The 21,001-nt window shown below is 39.0% G+C and overlaps 1 protein-coding gene across 10 annotated transcripts in view; it reads right to left on the bottom strand.

The window, feature by feature from the left end:
- LOC104587298 (DNA (cytosine-5)-methyltransferase 1-like) overlaps positions 1–21,001 on the bottom strand; it is a 145,433-nt gene that overhangs the window by 106,272 nt on the left and 18,160 nt on the right. For all 10 annotated transcript variants that reach the window (XR_016080697.1, XR_016080695.1, XR_016080696.1 and 7 more), the window contains exons 4-6: positions 11,437–11,544; positions 11,238–11,357; positions 9,064–9,157 (exon numbers count right to left, since the gene is read on the bottom strand). Coding sequence is in view for 7 of the 10 variants with exons in the window: in XM_088895342.1 (XP_088751468.1) it covers positions 9,064–9,157; positions 11,238–11,357; positions 11,437–11,544 (322 nt within the window). In the remaining 3 variants the exon portion in view is untranslated. The remainder of the gene's footprint in view (positions 1–9,063; positions 9,158–11,237; positions 11,358–11,436; positions 11,545–21,001) is intronic.

Consider the following 21,001-nt stretch of genomic DNA (forward strand, 5'->3'; position numbering starts at 1 on the left):
GCATATAATACATGTAATAGAGTATATGTTATATTGTATATGAATATAAATATTATATATAATAAACTTATGTCATTTTATAATATTTATGCATATAAAATATCACAAAAATAAAATAAAACATACTATATATGTATATAAAATATATACAATATATAAATATTGTGGGTAGGGCCTAAAGTGTTGGGCCCAATAATTATTTCAAATGACAATAATAATTTCAGTATCCTTATCAAAACACAACACATTAACAAAGATAAGTAATCAAAACATGGTGTACCAATGGATTTAAATTTTGTACTTCATTTCCATTGTTAATTAAAATACTTCTTATTTATCATATTTATTTTTGTTTAATAATATAATTATATTATGTTAGAAATATGTACAAAATTTTCAACAAATTTTTATGTTTTCTATAATTTTTCGTTTCTAACTATTTTTTAAATTTTTATTGTATAATCATGACATCGTTGATTGACCCATTTAACCCAAACAGTTGAGCCATTAACCACAACTTATATGGAAAAATCATTTTGTTTTCGAGTTGGTTTAATTTTTTTATTTCATTTCCATCATTAATAAAAATAATTCTTATTTATCATAGTTATTTTTGTTTAATATGATGAATACATAATATTAGAAATGTACCCCAAATATTTTCTAAAAATTTTCTATGTTTTTTAACAATTTTTGTCTCTACCATTTTTTTAAATTTTATTATTTAATTATGGCATGATAGATTGACCTATTTGACATAAAAGGTTGAAGTATCGATCCACCACTTGAATAGGAATATAGTTTTGTTTCTAGGTTGGTTTTAAATTTTGTATTTCATTTCCATCATCAATAAATAGTTTCTTATTTGTCATATTTTTTTTTAATATGATAAATATATAATATTCGAGCTATGCCCAATTTTTTTACAAAAAACATATATTTTTTTTGTAATTTAATTGTATTTAAATTTTTATTATTTAACTATGACACAATAGGTTGACTGATTTCACACAGTTAGTTGAACTAATTACCCACCACCCAAACAGAAGAGTGGTTTTGTTTTCATGTTGGTTTTAGACGCATAGGTTTTGTATTGTTAAAAATTATTGGATATAGATTTAATTAGTAGAATTTATTTGTAAGAAACAAAATGCTTCAAATAATTAGAGAGAATGGGAATTAACACCTTAAATATAGGACTTAGTGCGAGGGAATTGAATAAAGTGAGAAGTAGTAGGGACCAAATTCAAAAGTATGGGATGTTTTAGTCAAGAAAATGTCCACAAAGCTCATTTATTTAATATGCTTCCAAGTATACGATTTAATGAGAGGGAAAAATGGGAGTTAATATCTTAATTTATGACTTAATGACAGGGAATAGAATCAACTTATCAGTACTTAAAATTATGTTTTTGCCCTCGTAATAAAGAATAACCAAATTCAAAAGTAAGGGTATTTTAGTTCAAAAAAAATCCAGAATCTAAACCTTATTCCTACTTTTAAAAGGAGTACAGATTTAGGGCCTATTGTCCACTTAAATGGACTTTTTATATCAATAATTATGAAATTTCATTAATAAGAGAGAAACAAGGAGTTAATGGGATGAGAATATGTGACTTCCAATTTCTGAAACTGTCATCAATTGAAAAGTCAGCAAATATATCCAAGGATTTTAACCAATGAGCCACTCTAATGGTGATGGTCTCTACATCTCTCCTTGTCCAAGAAAATTCTGGACTTTCTGTCTTCCCATTTCGTCCAACTTATAGCAGCCCTGGTGCATCTCCACATTATCCTTCCCCGTTTCTTTGGTCAAATGAAAGTTGTTGAAGCAAATAAACTTTGCACATTCAGTGGGGAGTCCACCTACATCCAAACAAAGGAAGACACTATTCCTAAATATATATAAAAAAAGGGCAAGAGACTAATAAGTGATAGCAAGTCTCGCCATTGGCTTTGCACAGGACACACTAGTAGTGAGGGGATAAGCACCACTTAGGTCTCTTTCTTTGGAGCAAGTTACAGGTATTTATTCTTTCAAGGAAAACTTCCCAGCAAAAAGCTCCAACTCAGGAGGGATAGGCTTCCACCTATAGGACTAGGCCTACATACCTAAAAATAAAAAGTTTTATAAGATGTTATTGATCAAAAAAAAAAAAGTTTTATAAGCTATGATTGGGAGTAGTTTAATAACCTACTCCCAACCCAGAAAACTTTAAAGCTTCAATACACCAGTTGCAAAAATAAACACAAATAAGCTTGCTCTATCATTAATACTGAACAAATCATGGCCTCTTCATAAACTAGATATCAAGAAAGCATTCTTACATGGTGAGTTGAAGGAGGCATATGTGGTTACTCTTCTTGGGTTTAGTCTTCCAGGATAGGAAGGAAAACTTGAGAGCTAAATAATGCAATATATGGTCTCAAGCAATCTCCAAAAGCATGATTTAACAAGTTTAGTTTGAAAATTCAGCAATTGTGATTCACCAGAAATCAAACTAACCATACCTTGTTTGTTAGGAGGATGGACACATCTAGTACAATTCTCATTCTTTGCATAGATGACATAACCATTGCAAGGGAAGATCTCAAGGAAATTCAGATCTTGAAGCAATACCTAGTAAAGGACATTGATGACATAAAGGATCTAGGTTAATCAAGGTGCTTTATTGGCATTCTCAAGACCTATGGACATGGTTATTCTACAAAAGAAGAATTAATGGTTGTATTACAAGGTTTAAGACAGGGCAGATCCCTCAACTACAAAAAATATAATAGTGGATGGTGATTTAAAGGTAGCAGTGAGCTAGTTCAAGAATAACACCACAGAAACTTGGAAACATAGATACCTTACGAGGGAAGTTAGAAAGGTGGCTACTGATTTTAATGTAACCGTTCACTGGACACACAGATCAGCCAACAGCAAAGCTGATGCCTTGGCTAGACAAGGAGTAAACAGGGAACAATTATTTCGGGGAGTATGTCATTCTTCTAACAATTAACAAAATTTGTGATAGTTAGTATATTATTTGTAAGAACAGAAGACCAACTGATGTACTTACCAAGGCAGTAGAGAAGTTAAAATTGTCTAATATACTCCTTGCCATTAACTGCTGTTGTAAGGTTTAACTGTTCTTTATAACTGCTGTTAGTAGGACAGTTTCAACAACTAGCCTTTTTTTTTCTTTCTTATTGTTCTTATCCTAGGATATGCCGCCAGGGGCATACTTGTAATTGCATCTCTTTTATAAAGATTAATATAAATAGAAAACTGGCGGCAGCCAGTACTGATTTTTTCTCCTCTCATCCGTACCTCTCTTTCTCTCTCTCTCTCTCTCTCTCTGTCAATCATCACGAGCGACCACATGGTATCAGAGCAGGCTTTCTGGGTTGGAGGAGACCTACGATCCTAGCTTCAGCCTTTCTAAAAGTGATTGGACGTGGCTACCTTTACAGAAACCCTAGTGGCAGCTTGTTTTCAGTCCTCTCTGGCGGCTGTATCTGCTGAAACCCTAGTGGTCTCTAGCGGCGTTTTTCTGAGAAACCCTACCAGTTTCGGGCCATAGGGCGGTGCTGATGCAATGAAACCCTAATCGAAGAAGGGTGTTGATGGTGCAAACTCCTCGGTTATCCAGTGCTGAACAGGTGTGTTTTTGTTTCAATTTATCTCAGTACTCTTTATCCAATGGTGCGTAGGGCTCATGCCTTGATTATATGATTACTAGTTTGGACATTGGATGGTTAGAGTGGGGGAACCACATTCAGACTGACAGTAATGTCTGTATTGATGGTGCTGAACCGATGACCGGACTGTTTACTGTTCTGTTTGGACGTTGTATTGACTGAACCCTTATTCTCAGCAGTAGTCCATGTGTTTTCAGCAATTTTCAATAATTTGTTGCTCACATTCTAGGAGCAAACCCTGAGTTGCCACATTCTAGTTGTGGCGGCTGTGCTGTTGGGTGGCATTTGGACTGGTTTTTTTGTAGTATTCAATGGCAAGTCATGAATTAACCTCACCGGGGAATACACCAACCCACAACACAGCAGGTATGGGAGGTGAAAACATGGTTTTTCCCATGCCAACTACCCCCTTGAACGGTCTGAACTACCTGGAGTGGGCATGGAACCTGATGTGAGAGAATTTTATGTGGGCAGACACCGCCAGTGAGATCTGGGAGCAGGCCAGAATTACCTATTCTGAGCAAAGGCATTACGCCAAGGTTTACCAATTGCAAGCTGAGTCCTCAACATGTAAACAGGGAAACCGTAGCTTGTCCTCATATTATTCAGCCCTTACCTCCATATGGAAGGAGTTGGACCATTATCAGGCCATAGAGTGGAAGCACGATGATGATGCTAAGGCCTACAGGAAGCTAGTCTCTCAGCAACGAGTGTTTGCTTTCTTGTTAGGGCTGAACCACCCTGTATATGAACCATTGAGGGTGCAGATCCTAGGAAGCAAAGAACTGCCTACGGTACACGAAATATACTCCCTTGTCCAATCTGAAGAAAGCAGGCGGAGTGTGATGGTTACAGCTGAGGGGGAGCAACAAGTTGCCTTGGTTGCAATGAATAACAGCTCAACAGGAAAGAAAGGTGATCCTAAGAAGGCAGATGATAAAGATAAACTATTTTATACCCACTGTAGACGGTCACGACATACACATGAAACTTGTTGGGACGTCCACGGGAAACCCAAGTGGGCAGCAAAGAATCAAGAACAAGGTAAAGGTCATTTGAAAAGAACAAGCACAGCACATGTGGAAACTCAGGACACTCAAGTTGCCGGTAGTACCCGAGACCCCCCTAATGAACCTGACCCCAAGGAGGATATAATGAATTCATTCAGAGAGCACCTGGAATCTTATGGTAGGGCATTGCGGCAAATGGACAGCTCATTCAGTGGTACTCCCTCTACTTCTTTTGCATCTACTTCAGGTTATGTGGCTTCTGCATTCCATGTAACTCCCACAGATTCCCCTTGGATCATTGACTCAGGGGCCTCAAATCACATGACCGGTAAGCCTAACTTAATCCAGTCTTATAGCCTTTTGTCAGGAAGGGATAGAGTGAGACTTGCAGATGGTTCTTTTTCTTCCATTGCAGGTCAAGGATCAATATCCCTTCCCCATGGCCTAAACCTGAATTGTGTATTGCATGTCCCTCAACTTCCCATAAATTTGCTTTCAATTAGTAGCATTACAAACTCCTTGAATTGTAGTGACTTTTTTTGTTGACTCATGTGTATTTCAGGACCTAACTTCTGGGAGGACGATTGGTAGAGGAAGCCTAGTGGACGGTCTCTACATTCTCGACAACAAAGCTGATCTCTCGATGTCATCCTCAAAGTCGCATAGTCAGTCAAATTTTGTTGTGGCACAGTCGTTTAGGTCATGTTTCTTTCGAAATAATAAAATGTTTGTTTTCACTTTTATTTAAGTCGTGTTCAGTGTCAGAGTTCATGTGTCAAACGTGTCAGTTGAGTAAACAATGTAGAACAACCTTTCATTCAAGCAATAAAAGATCAAATGTTCCTTTTCATGTTGTGTATTCTAATGTATGGGGGCCTACAAATGTAATCTCTGAGGGCGGATATAAGTACTTTATTACATTGATTTATGATTACTCTCGCTATACATGGGTAATCCCTATGCGTAGCAGAGACGAGGTTCCAAAGATAGTGAAAGACTTCCAAAGGATGGTGTTTACGCAGTTCCATGTTGAAATACAGATCTTCCAATCCGATAATAAAAAATGAATACTTCCATGGGGAGCTCAATGAGTTCTTCACCTCCCATGGGTCCATTCAAAGAAGCTCATGCGCTAGAACACCACAACAAAATGGTGTTGCAGAAAGGAAAAACAAACACCTCCTTGAGGTAGCCCGCGAGATGATGTTACACATGAATGTCCCAAAAAGGTTTTGGGTGGATGCTATACTTGCAACTGCGTATGTTATCAACCGCATGCCCTCCAGAGTATTGAATTACATGGCCCCTCATCAATTATAGTACCCTCAGTCTCCTTTATTTTCCATCCCCATGAGAGTCTTTGGTTGTCGGGCCTTTGTCCATGATTTGTCTCCCTCCAGAGGTAAGTTAGACCCTCGGTTCATTCCTTGTGTCTTTCTAGGATACCCATCCTCTCAAAAAGGGTATCGGTGTTTTGACCCGGTTAGTCGTAAATTTTGTGTCTATGGATGTGTCCTTTGAGTCCGAGCCATTCTTCCCTCCTTCTCCTCAAGGGGAGAGCCGTAGTGTGGAAGAGGAGTAGCAGGTTCAGGTACCTCTTCCTTCTATTCCGGACCTCACTCTCTTCCGTGTCTTCCAACGTACTCGTCGGAGAGATCAGCAGTGTAATAGAAATGTGGAGCAACCAAACACTGAGCAACTGACATCATCAGAATCCCAGGAGGTAAGTCCAACTCCTAACCCTACTCCCACTGTGGACGACCTAAACATCCCTATTGCCCAACGAAAGGGTGTCAAGTCCTGCACTACCAAACACCCCATTACCCAATTTGTTTCTTATGACCACATTTCTCCCTCGTACTGAACCTTCCTATCGGTAGTTGACTGCATCCCTGTTCCCAATAATGTTGCAGAAGCCTTAAAATACCCTGAATGGATAGATGCCATGAAGGAGAAGATTGATGCCCTCCACAAAAATCAGACTTGGGAATTGGTGGATCCTCCAGAGGGGAAAGAACCCGTGGGGTGCAAATGGGTGTTCACAGTTAAGCACAAGGCAGATGGAACAGTTGAAAGGTACAAAGCAAGACTAGTAGCCAAAGGGTACACACAGGTATATGGAGTTGACTATGATGAGACTTTTGCTCCGGTGGCTAAGATGAACTCGATTAGGGTTCTCCTGTCCTTAGCTGCTAACTTTGACTGGGATTTGCATCAACTGGACATAAAGAATGCCTTCCTGAATGGTGACTTAGAAGAAGAGATATACATGGTTCAACCTCCTGGATTCTGTGCCAAGGGAAGTGAAAACAAGGTGTGCAAGCTACGGAAGTCTCTCTACGGCTTAAAACAGTCTCCCAGAGCCTGGTTCAGTAAGTTTCAAATGGTAGTTCAAGAGATGGGGTTCCGACAGTGCCAGTCTGATCATACACTCTTTGTGAAGAGATGTCAAGAGCAGGTTGCCGTATTGGTAGTGTATGTAGACGATGTCATCATTACAGGAAGTTGGAGCTCAAAGATATAGAATTTGAAACAATTCCTTGCATCCAAATTTGAAGTGAAAGATCTAGGACTCCTAAAGTATTTCCTTGGGATCGAAGTTGCCCGTTCAAAAAGGGGTATATTTGTCTCTCAAAGGAAATACACCCTTGATCTATTACGAGATATAGGCAAAGTAGGTGCAAGGCCGGCAGATACTCCTATGGATGTCGACCACAAGCTAGGTGACTGTATTGGTGAACTTCTGAAAGATATAAAGCAGTTCCAAAAGTTAGTGGGAAAGTTGATTTATCTATCGATGACCCGTCCAGATATTGCCTATTCAGTTGGGGTTCTGAGCCAGTTTATGCACTCTCCTAAAAAGCCACACATGGAGGCAGTAGAGAGAGTCCTTAGATACTTGAAGAAACATCCAGGAACAGGCCTACTATTCAGTAAACACAATCACCTAAAGGTGGAAGTCTTTACAAATGCTGATTGGGCAGGAGCTGTGGATGATAGAAAGTCCACTAGTGGGTATTGCACATATGTGGGAGGGAATCTGGTGACCTGGAAGAGCAAGAAGCAAAGTGTGGTAGCAAGATCAAGTGCAGAAGCTGAGTATAGAGCTATGGCACATGGGGTGGCTGAAGTCCTTTGGCTAAAGAACCTTCTAGGTGAGCTTGGAGTTGTTGTTCATAGTCCTATGTCTCTTTACTGTGACAACAAGGCTGCAATAAACATCGCCAGCAACCCAGTCCTACATGAGAGGACCAAGCATATTGAGGTGGATAAGCACTTCATAAGGGAGAAACTGGAAAAAAGGGAAATTTGCATCCCTTATGTCAACTCCAAGGAACAACTCGCTGATGTCCTTACAAAAGGACTTCCGTGTTCGCGGCACAATGAGTTATGTGACAAGTTGGGCATGATAGACATCTACAGCCCAACTTGAGGGGGAGTGTTGTAAGGCTTAATTGTTCTTTATAACTGCTGTTAGTAGGACAGTTTCAGCGACTAGCCTTTTTTTTCTTTCTTTTCTTATTGTTCTTATCCTAGGATATGCCGCCAGGGGCATACTTGTAATTGCATCTCTTTTATAAAGATTAATATAAATAGAAAACTGGCGACAGCCAGTACTGATTTTTTCTCCTCTCATCCGTACCTCTCTTTCTCTCTCTCTCTCTCTCTCTCTCTCTCTCTCAATCACCACGAGCGACCACAACTGCCAATTTTATTATTTATAGAAAAAGAATGTAAGCATACAAGAGTGTGCTTTCCCAACAGCACCAAAGATCCCTGCAGGTGTCTGAAACCAACCCAAATAAACCCTTTATGCAAACATTCTAGTTAGTTGCATCTCCAATGGTTATCCCCCAATATACATTGGTCCTGTGTACCCCTGGCTTAGCTAGAATGTCTACCAAATTGTTTCCCTCCCTTGAGATCCATCAACCTGAACTCTGAACTCTCTTACCAACTTCTGATACTCCTTAATAGGTTCCCTATATTTCCATGCGCCCGGATTGCTATTGGCTATGGCATTCACTGTTACGCTTGATTCTCCTGCCATGAAAAAATTTTCTAATGCACTTGCCAAGCTTGGCATTTGTGATATTTAAAAACCAGCTTGAGAGGAAGTATCAATAGATATGGTGTGAGTGCTGCAAAAGCGTAATTCTATTACATACTCTAATGAGGGTATTAAAGTCATTGTATTCTTCTTTCTTTGAACAAGATTAAAGATAGATTTTCATTCACACATCCAAGCCTGTTCCCTCTTTCTCCTAAAATTCTCCATCTTTTTTTTTTATCATATCAATAAATTGATAACACAAATAATTCACAACATTGTAACTTACGTTTCAAACCACTATAATGAACATACCATCTAAAATAGTAGTAAATGTGGAATAGTCCACTGAGTATTTCATATCGTAATATAAGTCACACGGTGGCATGTATCTTGGTTTCAAATCTACCTGCCACAAAGAACCAAGTTACTATTGAATTCAACAAAATACATGGTATACAAACAACTAACAAAAAGGAATAGATATGCCTTCTAAGTTGCAAGAAATTAGAAAACGATAAAGTTAAAAAATAGTTATAATTGCACGAACTCTCCCCATTTCCTAGGAGGTACAAAATTCCAAGCTCAAAAGCATTGATTTCTGCATGAACTCTCCCCATTTCCTGAGGTAAAATATTCCAAGCTTAAACTGCCTTCTTTTAAGGTCCCCTCCTCACTACCTCCTATGAAAAAACTGCAATGCTTTTTTTCCAGAATGATTGTAGGATAAAAAGGCAGAATGGAGGAGAGTTTCATTCATGTGGTAGGTAGAGAAGATCCTTGAACAGAGTTTTTGTATCCTTTCGCGCTACTTCGGATTCTCTTGGATAGCTATTCAAGTTGTTTTTCCATTGTTCCTTAACTTTTTCAGGTATAATGTTTACTCTGGGAACAAAATTTTATTTTGGGTAGACCTATGGGTGGGTGAATTGCCTATCAAAGATCTTTTCCCAAATTCGTATTCTTTTCCTCATTTCAAGAAAGAGCATATTTCAAAATTTCTCTCTTTTACTCCCCTATTTGATAGGATAGCTTGGGATTTGGGTTTTAGAAGAGGTTTGAGGGAAGCTGAATGTTCAAATGTCTCTGAGTTATTGCGAACTCTTGAGAAGGTGGTGTTAGACCCATCTAAGCCTAATGTGAGGATTTTAGACTACCAACCCTATGGGTACTTTTTCCTGTACTTTTTTTTGAGTCCTCACTCCTTCACATGTCATCTCTCCTCCTTTACCTGTACATTAAGTCTGGTGAATTCCTGTTCTCTGAAGCTTCTTTTTCTGGGAGGTTCATCATGAGAAGATTAATACTCAAGATGTGTTTTAAAAGAGAAGGAACAATGCCTCTTTATCCACTAAATGTTGCATACTCTGTAAGGTTAATGGTGAGACTGGTTACCCCCTACTAATCTCCTGCCCATTTGTTACCTTTATTTGGGAATGGTTCACTTCTCTATTTGGGTGCGGGTGGACTTTGCCTACTAGCTTGGCCAGTTTGTTTGAGGCTGTTGCCTTCAGATGGCCGAGGAAAAGAGAAAGAATACTGTGGAGATGCACAAGGGCTGCAATCCTATGGGCAGTATGGGAAGAAAGCAATGCAAGAACATTTGATGAAAAGAAAAGAAACACGGAAATGATGTTGGAATGTATCATCACAAGGGTAATCATTGGGGAAAATCATTGGGTGAAATATTCTCATGGCACCTTACTCAAAAGATGATGTTATAAGGAAGTGGACGGAAATAGTTGCATCATCATCAAGAAAAAGGAAAATGCATAAAGAATGGGAACCACCTGAAGGCAGCTTCATGAAGTTAATTTTTAATGGCAGTAGCTTTGGAAACCCAGGCCCCTCAGGTGTGGGAGGAGTCTTTAGGGATAAGGGAGGTCACATCTTGGCCACTGTTCTCAGGTCCAGTAGGATTGGGAGATTCACCAGGGCTGAACTAATGGTTTTTTATATGGGGTACAAAAAGCGAAAGAAATGAATATGGAGAGAGTAATCATTGAAGGGGATTCTCAGGTAGTCGTTGGTTAGTTAAGATATGAGAAGAAAACAGTTTGGACTCGTAGAGAGGTATTAAAGCAGATAAATTGATTAACAGGAAACATGGAGATTAAAACTCAACGGATACCTATTGCCACAACTGGGTTGGCTGATACTTTAGCTAAGCAAGTAGTCAATAGAGGGTTATTTATATTGGGCTCAACTGTAATTGCTTACTTATGGGTGATATAGATAAGTAGATTTACCTGCCTCCCCATGGGAAGCTTGACATTGTACATATTATTCTGTTCATATTAATAAATACTTTCTTGTTACTTATCAAAAAAAAATAGTTATAATTCCTAGCATGGCTCTCTCGGGGAAAAAGGAAGAGAAAAAGAACAAAATAGAAAATAAAACAAAAAATAAAGAAAGCATTAAAAAAAGGCAAACATAAAGGAGAGTTTTCAGTTTACATAATAAAATTAGAGATTGAAGCATCATACACTAGGTGCCATCTGTACGATCTTGACTTTTGAAACAATGCAATCTAATAAATTGTCATTCATTAAATCAGAATAAAATAGTCGCTTCTTGTCATGGAAGGTGGCTTCATCTTTCATGACCTGTATAATGCATACAAAGTGTAAGAATCAAGATTAAGAAAAAATGTCATAATCAAATTCAATACTATCAGTTTCCCACCGTATCTTCTGCTCTAAAGAACCATTGCACTCTAAAATAATCTCCACCCTCCATTGTTTTGAAAAACTCCAAGATCCGGCCTACATAATTTTGTGCTCCTTCTTTGCCCTGAAGAATGTGGCGTATCAATCTAATTGTTCCAGGGAACCAAAATAATGATTCTGGAAACAAAAAAGTTCAGTGATGGAGACTGCATAGCCAATCCTAACAGGATATCAATAAGGAAGCTGCAATTTAAAATCATCAAAACAGAAGAAAACAGGCAACAATAAAATCAGTGAGGTTGACACACCTGTCACTAACAAAACATTGTGTTCTGCTTGCAGTTGATATTACACATTCATGAAATACTTTTGATCCAAAAAAAAAACAAAGAGCATAACAAAGGCAAGAGTCTCACAACTGAAAAAACACTGTACAAGGATTGTGAAGAAACAGAACTAAAACTGATATGGTCGGTGCCTGTCACCTAATTGGTGCTGTTTGTGTGAGCCGAATGGTGAGACTGTATCATATCCTTGTCTCCTGTCCTATTGCTAGCAGTATTTGGGATTGGTTCTTCTATTTTTATGGATGTAGGTGGGATACTCCGATGACCTTGGAAAGGCTGTTTGACTCTTCTACAAAAAGAAGAGGGAGAGCACTATTGAGATGCACAAGAGCAGCACTAATTTGGGTGCTGTGGGAGGAAAAAAACTTGAGAATTTTTTAAGAAAAGAAAAGATGCAAAGAACTAATTGAAAAGATTATGATAAAGGTAACATCATGGGTAAAATCACTGAAATTATTTTCAGACTTTACAATGGATGATATAATCAGGAACTGGAGAGAAGTTGCTTCATCTTCAGATGTTAAGAAGAAGGTCCTAAAGGAATGGGACCCCCTTGAATCAGGTTTCCTCAAAATAAACTTTGATGGAAGCAGCCTTGGCAACCCGGGAAGATCTGGAATCAGAGGATGACAAGGGGATTGTAGTGGGGCTGTTCTCAGGCCCTATAGGTATGGCTGATTCCACTACAGCTGAACTAAAGGCAGTGTATGAAGGGATGAGAGATCCATCGTATGGACGCCCAAATCTTGTGGAATAAAGGGGCGAATTTCAAAAATTTTTCTCTCCCTTTCAACTGGGAATCGCATTCCCTATTTAGAAAATCATGCTTTCAATGATCAATCTTGAACCATGAACTGAACCAAATCTGAACCAAAAGTAATAGGAGAAGATTATACCTGATACGGAGAAGTAATATCTCCCAACGAAGGTGTTCACGCCCAAGGAAGGATCCAAAAACTGCTCCCACTAAAGATGGCGCAGTGCAGGATGGAGCAGAATCAGCAGTATTCTTCTCCAAGAATTCTGTCCTTCGCAAGAAACAACAGGATGGCACGTGAGCACAGCTTCCTATCAATTCTTTTTCAAAGAACTGATGTCAAGATCGAATCTTGACTTCTCCCACAATTGGAGATCGAACTGGATGTCTGGCGGCTGCAGGAAGGAGGCGGCAAGAAAGATCTTTGCAGGGATTGCAAAAATCTTTCTTTTTGTGTTTTTCAGCACTAAAGAGGATGTGAATTAATCTCTGCTAAAGGCTGCCGCCCCTTCCTTAATTGTAACCCCAAAGGATCAGCTCCTAATCCCATTAGGAGTTGCTGATCCAAATCTTATTTGGATCAAAACATCTCTTTTAGGTGATAAGGATTAACCCCTATCTTATCTGCAGATTAGATTAGCTTTCTCCTAATCTCATTAGGAGGTTTCTAGATCTGAATCACATTCAGATCTGGACTCTCTGAGTGGATAGGAACAAGACCCTATCTTATCTGCTAATCCATCTCAGAATTCGCCCCATATTTAACTAATTAAATAGCCAGTTCGAAATGGGCTTCAGGCCCATTAAGCTTATGTGTTCACTTAACCTTCCTAACTGCTGCCCAGTTGGGCCTCCTTGTATGGCGTGGGACCCAAGCATTGATCTACACATCAGCCACATGGGTTCGGCCCAGCCTTTGTTATAAGGCCTGGCCGAATACACTGTTATAGACAGTGCACCCTCCAAAACCCATCAAATGGGCTCTATGGGCCCAACACTTACCCTAAGTGGTCCCTGGGCCAAGCCACCTTGTAACACCCAGGGACTGTGGGCAGATGCAAGATTAGCCCATCAGGTATTATCCTCAATGGTCTTACACTTAACCTCTCAACCCATAATGATCATACACTGCCCGACAAGAGAGGACCTCTCCCTTGGCTGCTAGGAACAGTGTTGCACTCTCTACTTCTATGGATCCCGGGAATTAAAACATTTTGCAAACCTTTTAGAAACCATAATATATATACATTTATATCTCATATAAAATATACTTTGCAAAACAAATCTCAACGATTGAAATCGGTTGCCGGCAGTCTTGGTTTCCATCAGTGAGAGTGCATCCCTGATCATTACCCTTGTCCGACAAAGGGGCTGATCTTGTCACTATGATCACCCACTCAGATGAATTCTCAGACTATCCCAACATACCCAGGTTTTGACCCCCGCTAAGGATCTCACTGATTGGTACATTAAAGACAGCCCAATCCAACACCTAGTGGAGTATCATAATCGAGTCTAGGGGTCGGGTGTAATTTTTCAGTTTTGCCCATCAATCTCCAAGGTCCAGGGCAATATTGGAAATCTGGTCCAGTTCAAAGATTCAATTAATCCTACACTGTATGCGCCTAGGGTCTCACCCTGGCAACTGAGATAGGCCACCCCAACCGACTTGGTGACACAACAGTGTCAGCCTTATCAGGATAGGTCTCCCCAGACCGACCCACTGACTGTGAACATTCTAAACTAACACGAGTCTCATTAAGTGTCCAGTTTAAGGGTATTACACAGAAACATACCAAGGGAACATGAATCAAATATGTACTTTTATTCATTTACAATAAACTCATAATGTACATCATTCTGATTGAAGCTAAGGGCATACAAAACTGTCTAACAGTGTGGTCTTTGGGAATCAAAAAGCTAAGGAGTTGGGAGTGTGAAAGCTTGTTGTGGAAGATGACTCCAAAGTAGCGATTAGCTGGCTAAAGCAAACTGAAAAGATACCCTGGCTGTTTAGAAATGATACCAAGAAGGTTAAAATATCCCTCCAAGGACATGCAGTTATTATTTCAGTGGACTCCAAGAGCGGCAAATGGATTCTAGACCAGCTAGAAAAACAAGGAGCAAACAGGGATCAGTCTTTTTGGGCTCAGTTGTAAGGATGAAAAATCAAAAGTGATAGGTGGCATCTTAAGTTTTAGTGGGGTAGCTGAGGCTACTCATAACCTGTATTCTTTTCTCATCTTAATGAAATTCTCTTTTACTAATCAAAAAAAAAAAAACTGATACAACGAATTTCTCTGCTGTATCAGCATAAGGAATACGAATAACCAGGAAGAAAAGATAAAATGACTTAGTGGTGGAAAACAACTAAAACAAAACAAGGAATAAAGCCTGCTACAAGTCACACATTTATTTTTTTGATAGTCAACAATTGGCAATTTTATTAATTATAGGAAAAGAATAATGTATAAATAGTAGTTTACAAGTAATGTAGGATTAGCAGAGCTGTCCAAGCCCTTTTTCTTTTGTATCATTGTTGTACGTTTCCCCAAAACAATTGTGCCCTATTTGCCTGTTGTTTACCCATCAGATCTGCCAGACTGCTAGTTGTTCTTTGTGTCCAAATGAATGTAAAAGTGGGATAAGACGATAGGTGCAAGATCTCCATCATCACATCTTTATTGCCAAGAAATTTGTTGGTTCTCTCTTAGCCAACCCATGACAACCTTTTTCTATAGTAAAAGAAAAATTTTAATAAAAGGAGAAAGAAAAACTGATTACAACCACTTAACAGGTGCTATGATAACACCTCAAAAACAAGCTAAATGCAAACCCTCCAGCGAAACTGAAAGCAAACCAAAAAACAAATTAAACGAGAGTCCCTTCTTACAAGCACCAAAAGCCATCCCCTGGTAACTCCTCCACATTCAAACCTCCCCATTAAAAAATTCTTCCTGCCCACCTTCCATATTTCTTCCCCTTCCCATACTATGGCCTTCTTAAGTCTCTCTTCCAACCATCCCCTCTTAAATTCTTCAAAAGATCTTCTAGCAAAAGCCTCTCCTCCCCAGAAAAACAAACCCAAAGGCTTGCAAACCTCCACCTCCCTGTCAATGATTTTCTTTAAATCCACATTTCCTTGCTTACCCTCCTCCGTTTCAGGCAACACCTCAACAGCAACCTCCTTAGCTTCACTTCTGCTCTCCCTCTTCTTCACCTCTGTAACTACACCTTTTCCTGACTCCCACCCCCCCCCCCCCCCCCCCGCGGGAAGAGACATCGAAAGGTTCTTCTTTCAAAATCTTGCAAGTCTTGACAACCTATAATTCCCCCTTCATGGTCAGATTTTTAAAATTCAATAATTTGTCCAGCCTCAAGCTTTTAAAACAAAAAGCAATTCTGCTCTAGTCGAATCACCAAATTCCTTTTGGTCCTAAGAAGATTGCAAGTATTTCTCCATTGCTGTTTCAGAACACACCTATGCCAGAGCTGCCTGAGTTTCCCAAACCGCACCCATCAAAGTTTAACTTCACTTGCTGATGGGGGTGGTTACCACTCTGAAAAGATATCAGTTCTAGAGCAAGAAGAATTTGACACCTGCTGCCAACCTCTCAAGATGTCAACCATGGAGAAAGGTGAAAAAAAAAACTATATAAGGTTTGTATCCATGATACCACTCTTATTGATATGTTCAACTAAGCTCTCCATGCATACCAAATAAATCATAAGGGTCTGTTTGTTTGCAGTGCAGTCTCATTTGCACTAATGCAATTGCAAGGAAGTACAAATAAAAAAAGTGTAAATTCTAACTCACTTTTACATCAGCTTCTGCTTTACTTTTCTTTAAGTTTTATTTTACTTCATTTGTAATGCAGCCAAACAAAATAAAAGGAAATTTTACAACAAAAATAAGTCAGAATTAGCATTCAATCCATTTGCATTCCCATTCTTTTGCATCTATGCAAATAAAATTGTGCACTGCAAACAAACTAGAACTTAAGGTAGGTAGATAAGTTTGCCCCAGTGGCAAAAGTGAATCCTATTTGGGTCTTATTACTTCTTGCTATCATTTTTTTCTTGGGCAGTACATCTTGACGTCAAACATGTTCTTTTTTTCCTTTGAATGAAAACCTCCAAGAAAAAACATACATGCAACCACCTCCAGGTACTATCATCCCAAACAGTGAAGGGAAATTTGCAGACTAAAGAAAGTCTACCCATGACTTGAAACAATCACCAAGAGCCTACTTTGAAAGGCTTGGTGAAGCCATTCAAAGATTTGGATTTTCACACTATTATCTTAATCATAAGTTGTTTACTAAAAAGAAATTAAAATCTCATAACTGTTTTGGTTCCATATAATGTAGATGACATTGTGGTTACAGGTGATAACGTGTTTGGGATTATGAGCATTCATGTTCCCATTCGAATGTTTTGAATGGACATCAGGGCAATAATGTTATTTTGCATATTCGGTTCATTAGATATCAGTCCCGGGATGAGATGGGAGGTCAAAAACTGTAGAGAAGATGGGCCGAATGGCCCATAGACTGTTTTCTTATTTCTTTTCTTTATGTTCTTTGCTGTAACGGGCCTTTCTTATGTTATGTCTTTTTTAATTATTCGCCCAGTTAAGGGCCTCTCTGTAAATTACTGAAATTAAGTTAATGAAAAAGAATTAGGGTGTAAGAAGAGATAAGATTCAAAAATCTCTCTCTGACCCTTATTGCCGCCACCTTCTTCTTCCTCTTCTCTCTTCTTGATTCTTTGTTTCTGTTGTTCTCTATCACTTTTCTGCACCTTTTTGAACAGTCCATTTATTTCAGAAGGTTGTTTTTCTTCTAAAACTTTTTTTTTTCAGAAATAGGGGAGGTTAGTGAACATTTCCAAGAAAATAGTGTGGGTGTAATTTACTCTTTTAACTTTATCACATTTAAGTTCTCAGAATTCCATGTCTACATCCAGAAGGGGAAGGGTGGAGGAATTCTACTTGAGATTTTCAATGACACATTTTTGTTTCCAGAGGTTGAGTTTTTAAACACCCCTGTCAGGGGAGTCTGGGGGAAATGTCTCGTTAGTAGATTTGTGGAGTCTATATTCTCTTCCATTTAGTACCAGAGAATCTGACCTGTAGCATGAAGATGTCCATGGATTCTGTGGGAAAACTGTATGATCTATAAGCTTGCTAGAGAAATGTCTGGTTCATAGGTTTTTTCTTTTTTTTTCATAAATAACCAGAAATTTTCATTAATTAATGAAAAAGATACAAGTGAGCATCTCAGAGAAAGATAAACTCTCTTAGCTCTCTCCAAGATGACAAAAGAATAAAAAATTACAGAACAGCCCAGAAGAGTTGATCCCTTCCCACCCCATGCTTTGTCAAAGCACCAGAAAAGGCATTTGCACTCCTTTTAAACCACTGCAACTTGATCTCTATATCTTGTGTTAAATACTTTCATTGACAAATTTCCACCAGCCAGTCTCATCCTTCTTGCAGCCAGTTAACTACCAACTTTGAATCCACTTCTATGATCAATCTTCTTATATTCAGCTCCTAGGCTTTTTGGATCCCTTCCATCACTGCCAAAATTTCTGCCCTCAAGGAGTCTCCCACATCTATTGGTCCCAAGTAAAGGGCAATAATTCCTTCCTCCTCATTCCAAAAAACACTTTGAATACCTGAAGGGCCCGGATTCCCCTCACTACCATTGAACATAGTTGTCAAGGCGATGCCTAGGCGACAAGGCGCCCTTCGAGGCTCGCCTCACCTAATCGCCAAGCAGTTTTCTACTTCCTACTATAAAATACTTTTTTATTCATTCTTTTTTGAGATTATAATTATAAATTAGACATTATTAAACTAAAATAATCATTTTGTGTGTTTATTAGGGTTTAATCAACACAAAGATTGCTAAATGCTGTATTGAACCCTCAAAGACTTGAAAACCTGAACCAATAAGTAAGGAAGAAATTAAAATTTCTTCTACTACTACTACCAATACTTTTTATGTTCTTCTTTTCCTATAACAAAAACAAGGGTTCAGCCCCTATATTTTTTTAATTTTATTTTCCTTCTTCCTTTCTTCTCATGAATATGTTGATTTTCCATACTTTAATATGAAATTTGTACTTTTCTTATGAAAATAATGAATAATTATTAAAGAAACATGGTTATGGTACCCAGGGAACTATCCTAGGATCTATGTTTTTAACATAAAAAAAAAAAAAAAAAAAATCCATCACCTAGGTGACGCCTAGTTTCGAGAATCATTATTCTGTCTTGAATGAGAGGGAGTTGAAATGTCAAGTTGAGGGGGTTTGCAAGTTGAAGACAAGGGCAATTTTGGGTTTCTTTTTGAGGGATGTGGTGACATGAGCATATTTAATACTAAACATGTATCTCAAAAGTTTAAACACTTGGAGTTGAAAGGTCGTAGGAGTGTGGACCGGTTGAGGATCTTAATGAGGGTGGTGTGGCCCAAATAAATAATAGTGTTAGGCTTGGGCAGTTTGACAAAAGGATGATGGTAACACAAAGGGTTCAAAAGTTGAAAAGGTTTTGGCAAACAAAGAGAATCAAAGACAAGGGTATGTTAACAATAAGGATAGGTAGTCACTGAATGGAGCAGAATGGACATCTCAGGCAGTATCATCAAGCCATTTCAATCAAAATAGAGATTATGGTGAAGATTGGATTTGGGTGATTACAAAGTTTAAGAGGAAGGAGGTTTCTATTTCAATGGTAGTAAAGAAAAAGAAGAGTGACACCTCACAGCTTAAGAAGTCTCAATGTGCTGATGTGCCGAATCATTCATTGCATGAGGATTTCCAGCTCGCAGAGAAGATGGTGAAGAAAAGTGTGAACACTTCGGTAGGTAATTGTAAAGAATACAAAGATCTGGTGCAGAGGTTTTCTCTACTGCTTAGGAGGTAGAAGGGGGTACTAAAAGATGGGAATACAATTGATTGTGTGGGATGGGGCGAGAGGAGAAAGGAGAGGGAATCATAAAGATGTAAAATAAGGTAGGGTTTTAAGTCTGAGAGGTTTTGGTTGGTTTAGAAGGGGAAGCTGGTAGAAAAGAAGTGGAGAAGGTATCTTTTAGCAAAGAAGGGGTTGCCTGTGACAGGAATCAAGAAGAGCCTAAGGGAGAGTGAGTTAGTGATTGAGAAGATAAGGTTGAGTCATCCAAGTAGGTTGTTAGGGTGAAGATTATTGAGCCAGAATCAGCAGTTCAAAATGAAAGTTTGACAGTTATTCAGGTGGGAGATGTGGTTGTTGGAAGGGTTGGGGAGGACGAAAATGTGGGTGAGTATGGGGCATGTAGAAGGAAAAGAAGGGGAGGAGGAGGAATTTTCTAGGAAAACATTTAAAGAATTGGAAGACAAGTTTGGTGGGCATTCAAAGGGTAGGGGGAAAGATAGTTTGCTTCTGGAAGAGAATAGTGTTAATTCAAGGTCAGAAAATGCTCATGACAACTTAAGACTGTTGTCATGTGTGGTTACTTTAATAGGGAAACCTGTAGAGATGACAGAAACAGTCAAGTGGGGTCAAGTTGAAGAGAAAGGACAAAAAGAGACATCTACAGCCACTTCAACTCAAAAAGCTTCTAATCTGGAGCGGAAGCCAAGGCAATAGATGCTGACTACAACTGCAGAGAAACCCAACCCGAGGTACAACAGAAGGAAAAAGGAGGAAGACGAAGAATGTAGCGATTGGAGTGACTGTCAGATTGCAAGTGATGATTCCCCGTCAAGTTTAGGAAGCGTTGACAGCTCCAAGGCTATAAAAGGTGGGATGATGAGCAGTTAGGTGTGGCATTGCTTTCTGAAGAGCATTCAACTGCTGGCTTAAACACTGCACCCACTGAGACGAGGACATCGCAGATGAAGACAGAATTCAGCGCCCCTATAGACAAGGCCGAGTCGAGTACACAGCCAATCCAAGAGCAAAGGCAGGATTTCTGTGCTTGGGGAGTTGAGCTGAATCATGAACCAAGCTTAAGTGCAACAGAGATTCTTTGTTGGAGTCTGATCAGGGAAAGTCTGAAGAGGAAAACAACCTACAGGAGGTTTCAAAAGAGTTGGCTTGCGAAAGAGGAGGATAATTAGAAGACTTTTAAAAAAGAAGCCAGATATGGTTATGCTCCAAGAAACAAAATTGCAGGAAGTGGATAGAATATGGATAAGAAGTTTCTGGGGAAGAGAGGTGTATGTTTGGTTTATGCCCCTTCTTGGGGGGCGCCAGGAGGAATTTTGACAATGTGGAGAAATGAGGTGGAATGTGTAGAGGAGTTAATTGTGCAGTTTTCGGTCTCAATAAAAATAAAGAGACAGCAGGACAATAAACTTTGGGCATTAAGAAATGTTTATGGCCCAAACACCTATAGGGAAAGTAATCTTTTTTGGGAAGAGTTGAGTGATATTAGGGCTCTTTGGGAAGGTCCATGGTGTTCAGGGGGTGATTTCAATGTTAT

Source organism: Nelumbo nucifera, chromosome 1 (assembly GCF_055504915.1).
Source record: "Nelumbo nucifera cultivar China Antique chromosome 1, China Antique-T2T, whole genome shotgun sequence".
In the NCBI taxonomy this organism is placed as follows: domain Eukaryota; kingdom Viridiplantae; phylum Streptophyta; class Magnoliopsida; order Proteales; family Nelumbonaceae; genus Nelumbo; species Nelumbo nucifera.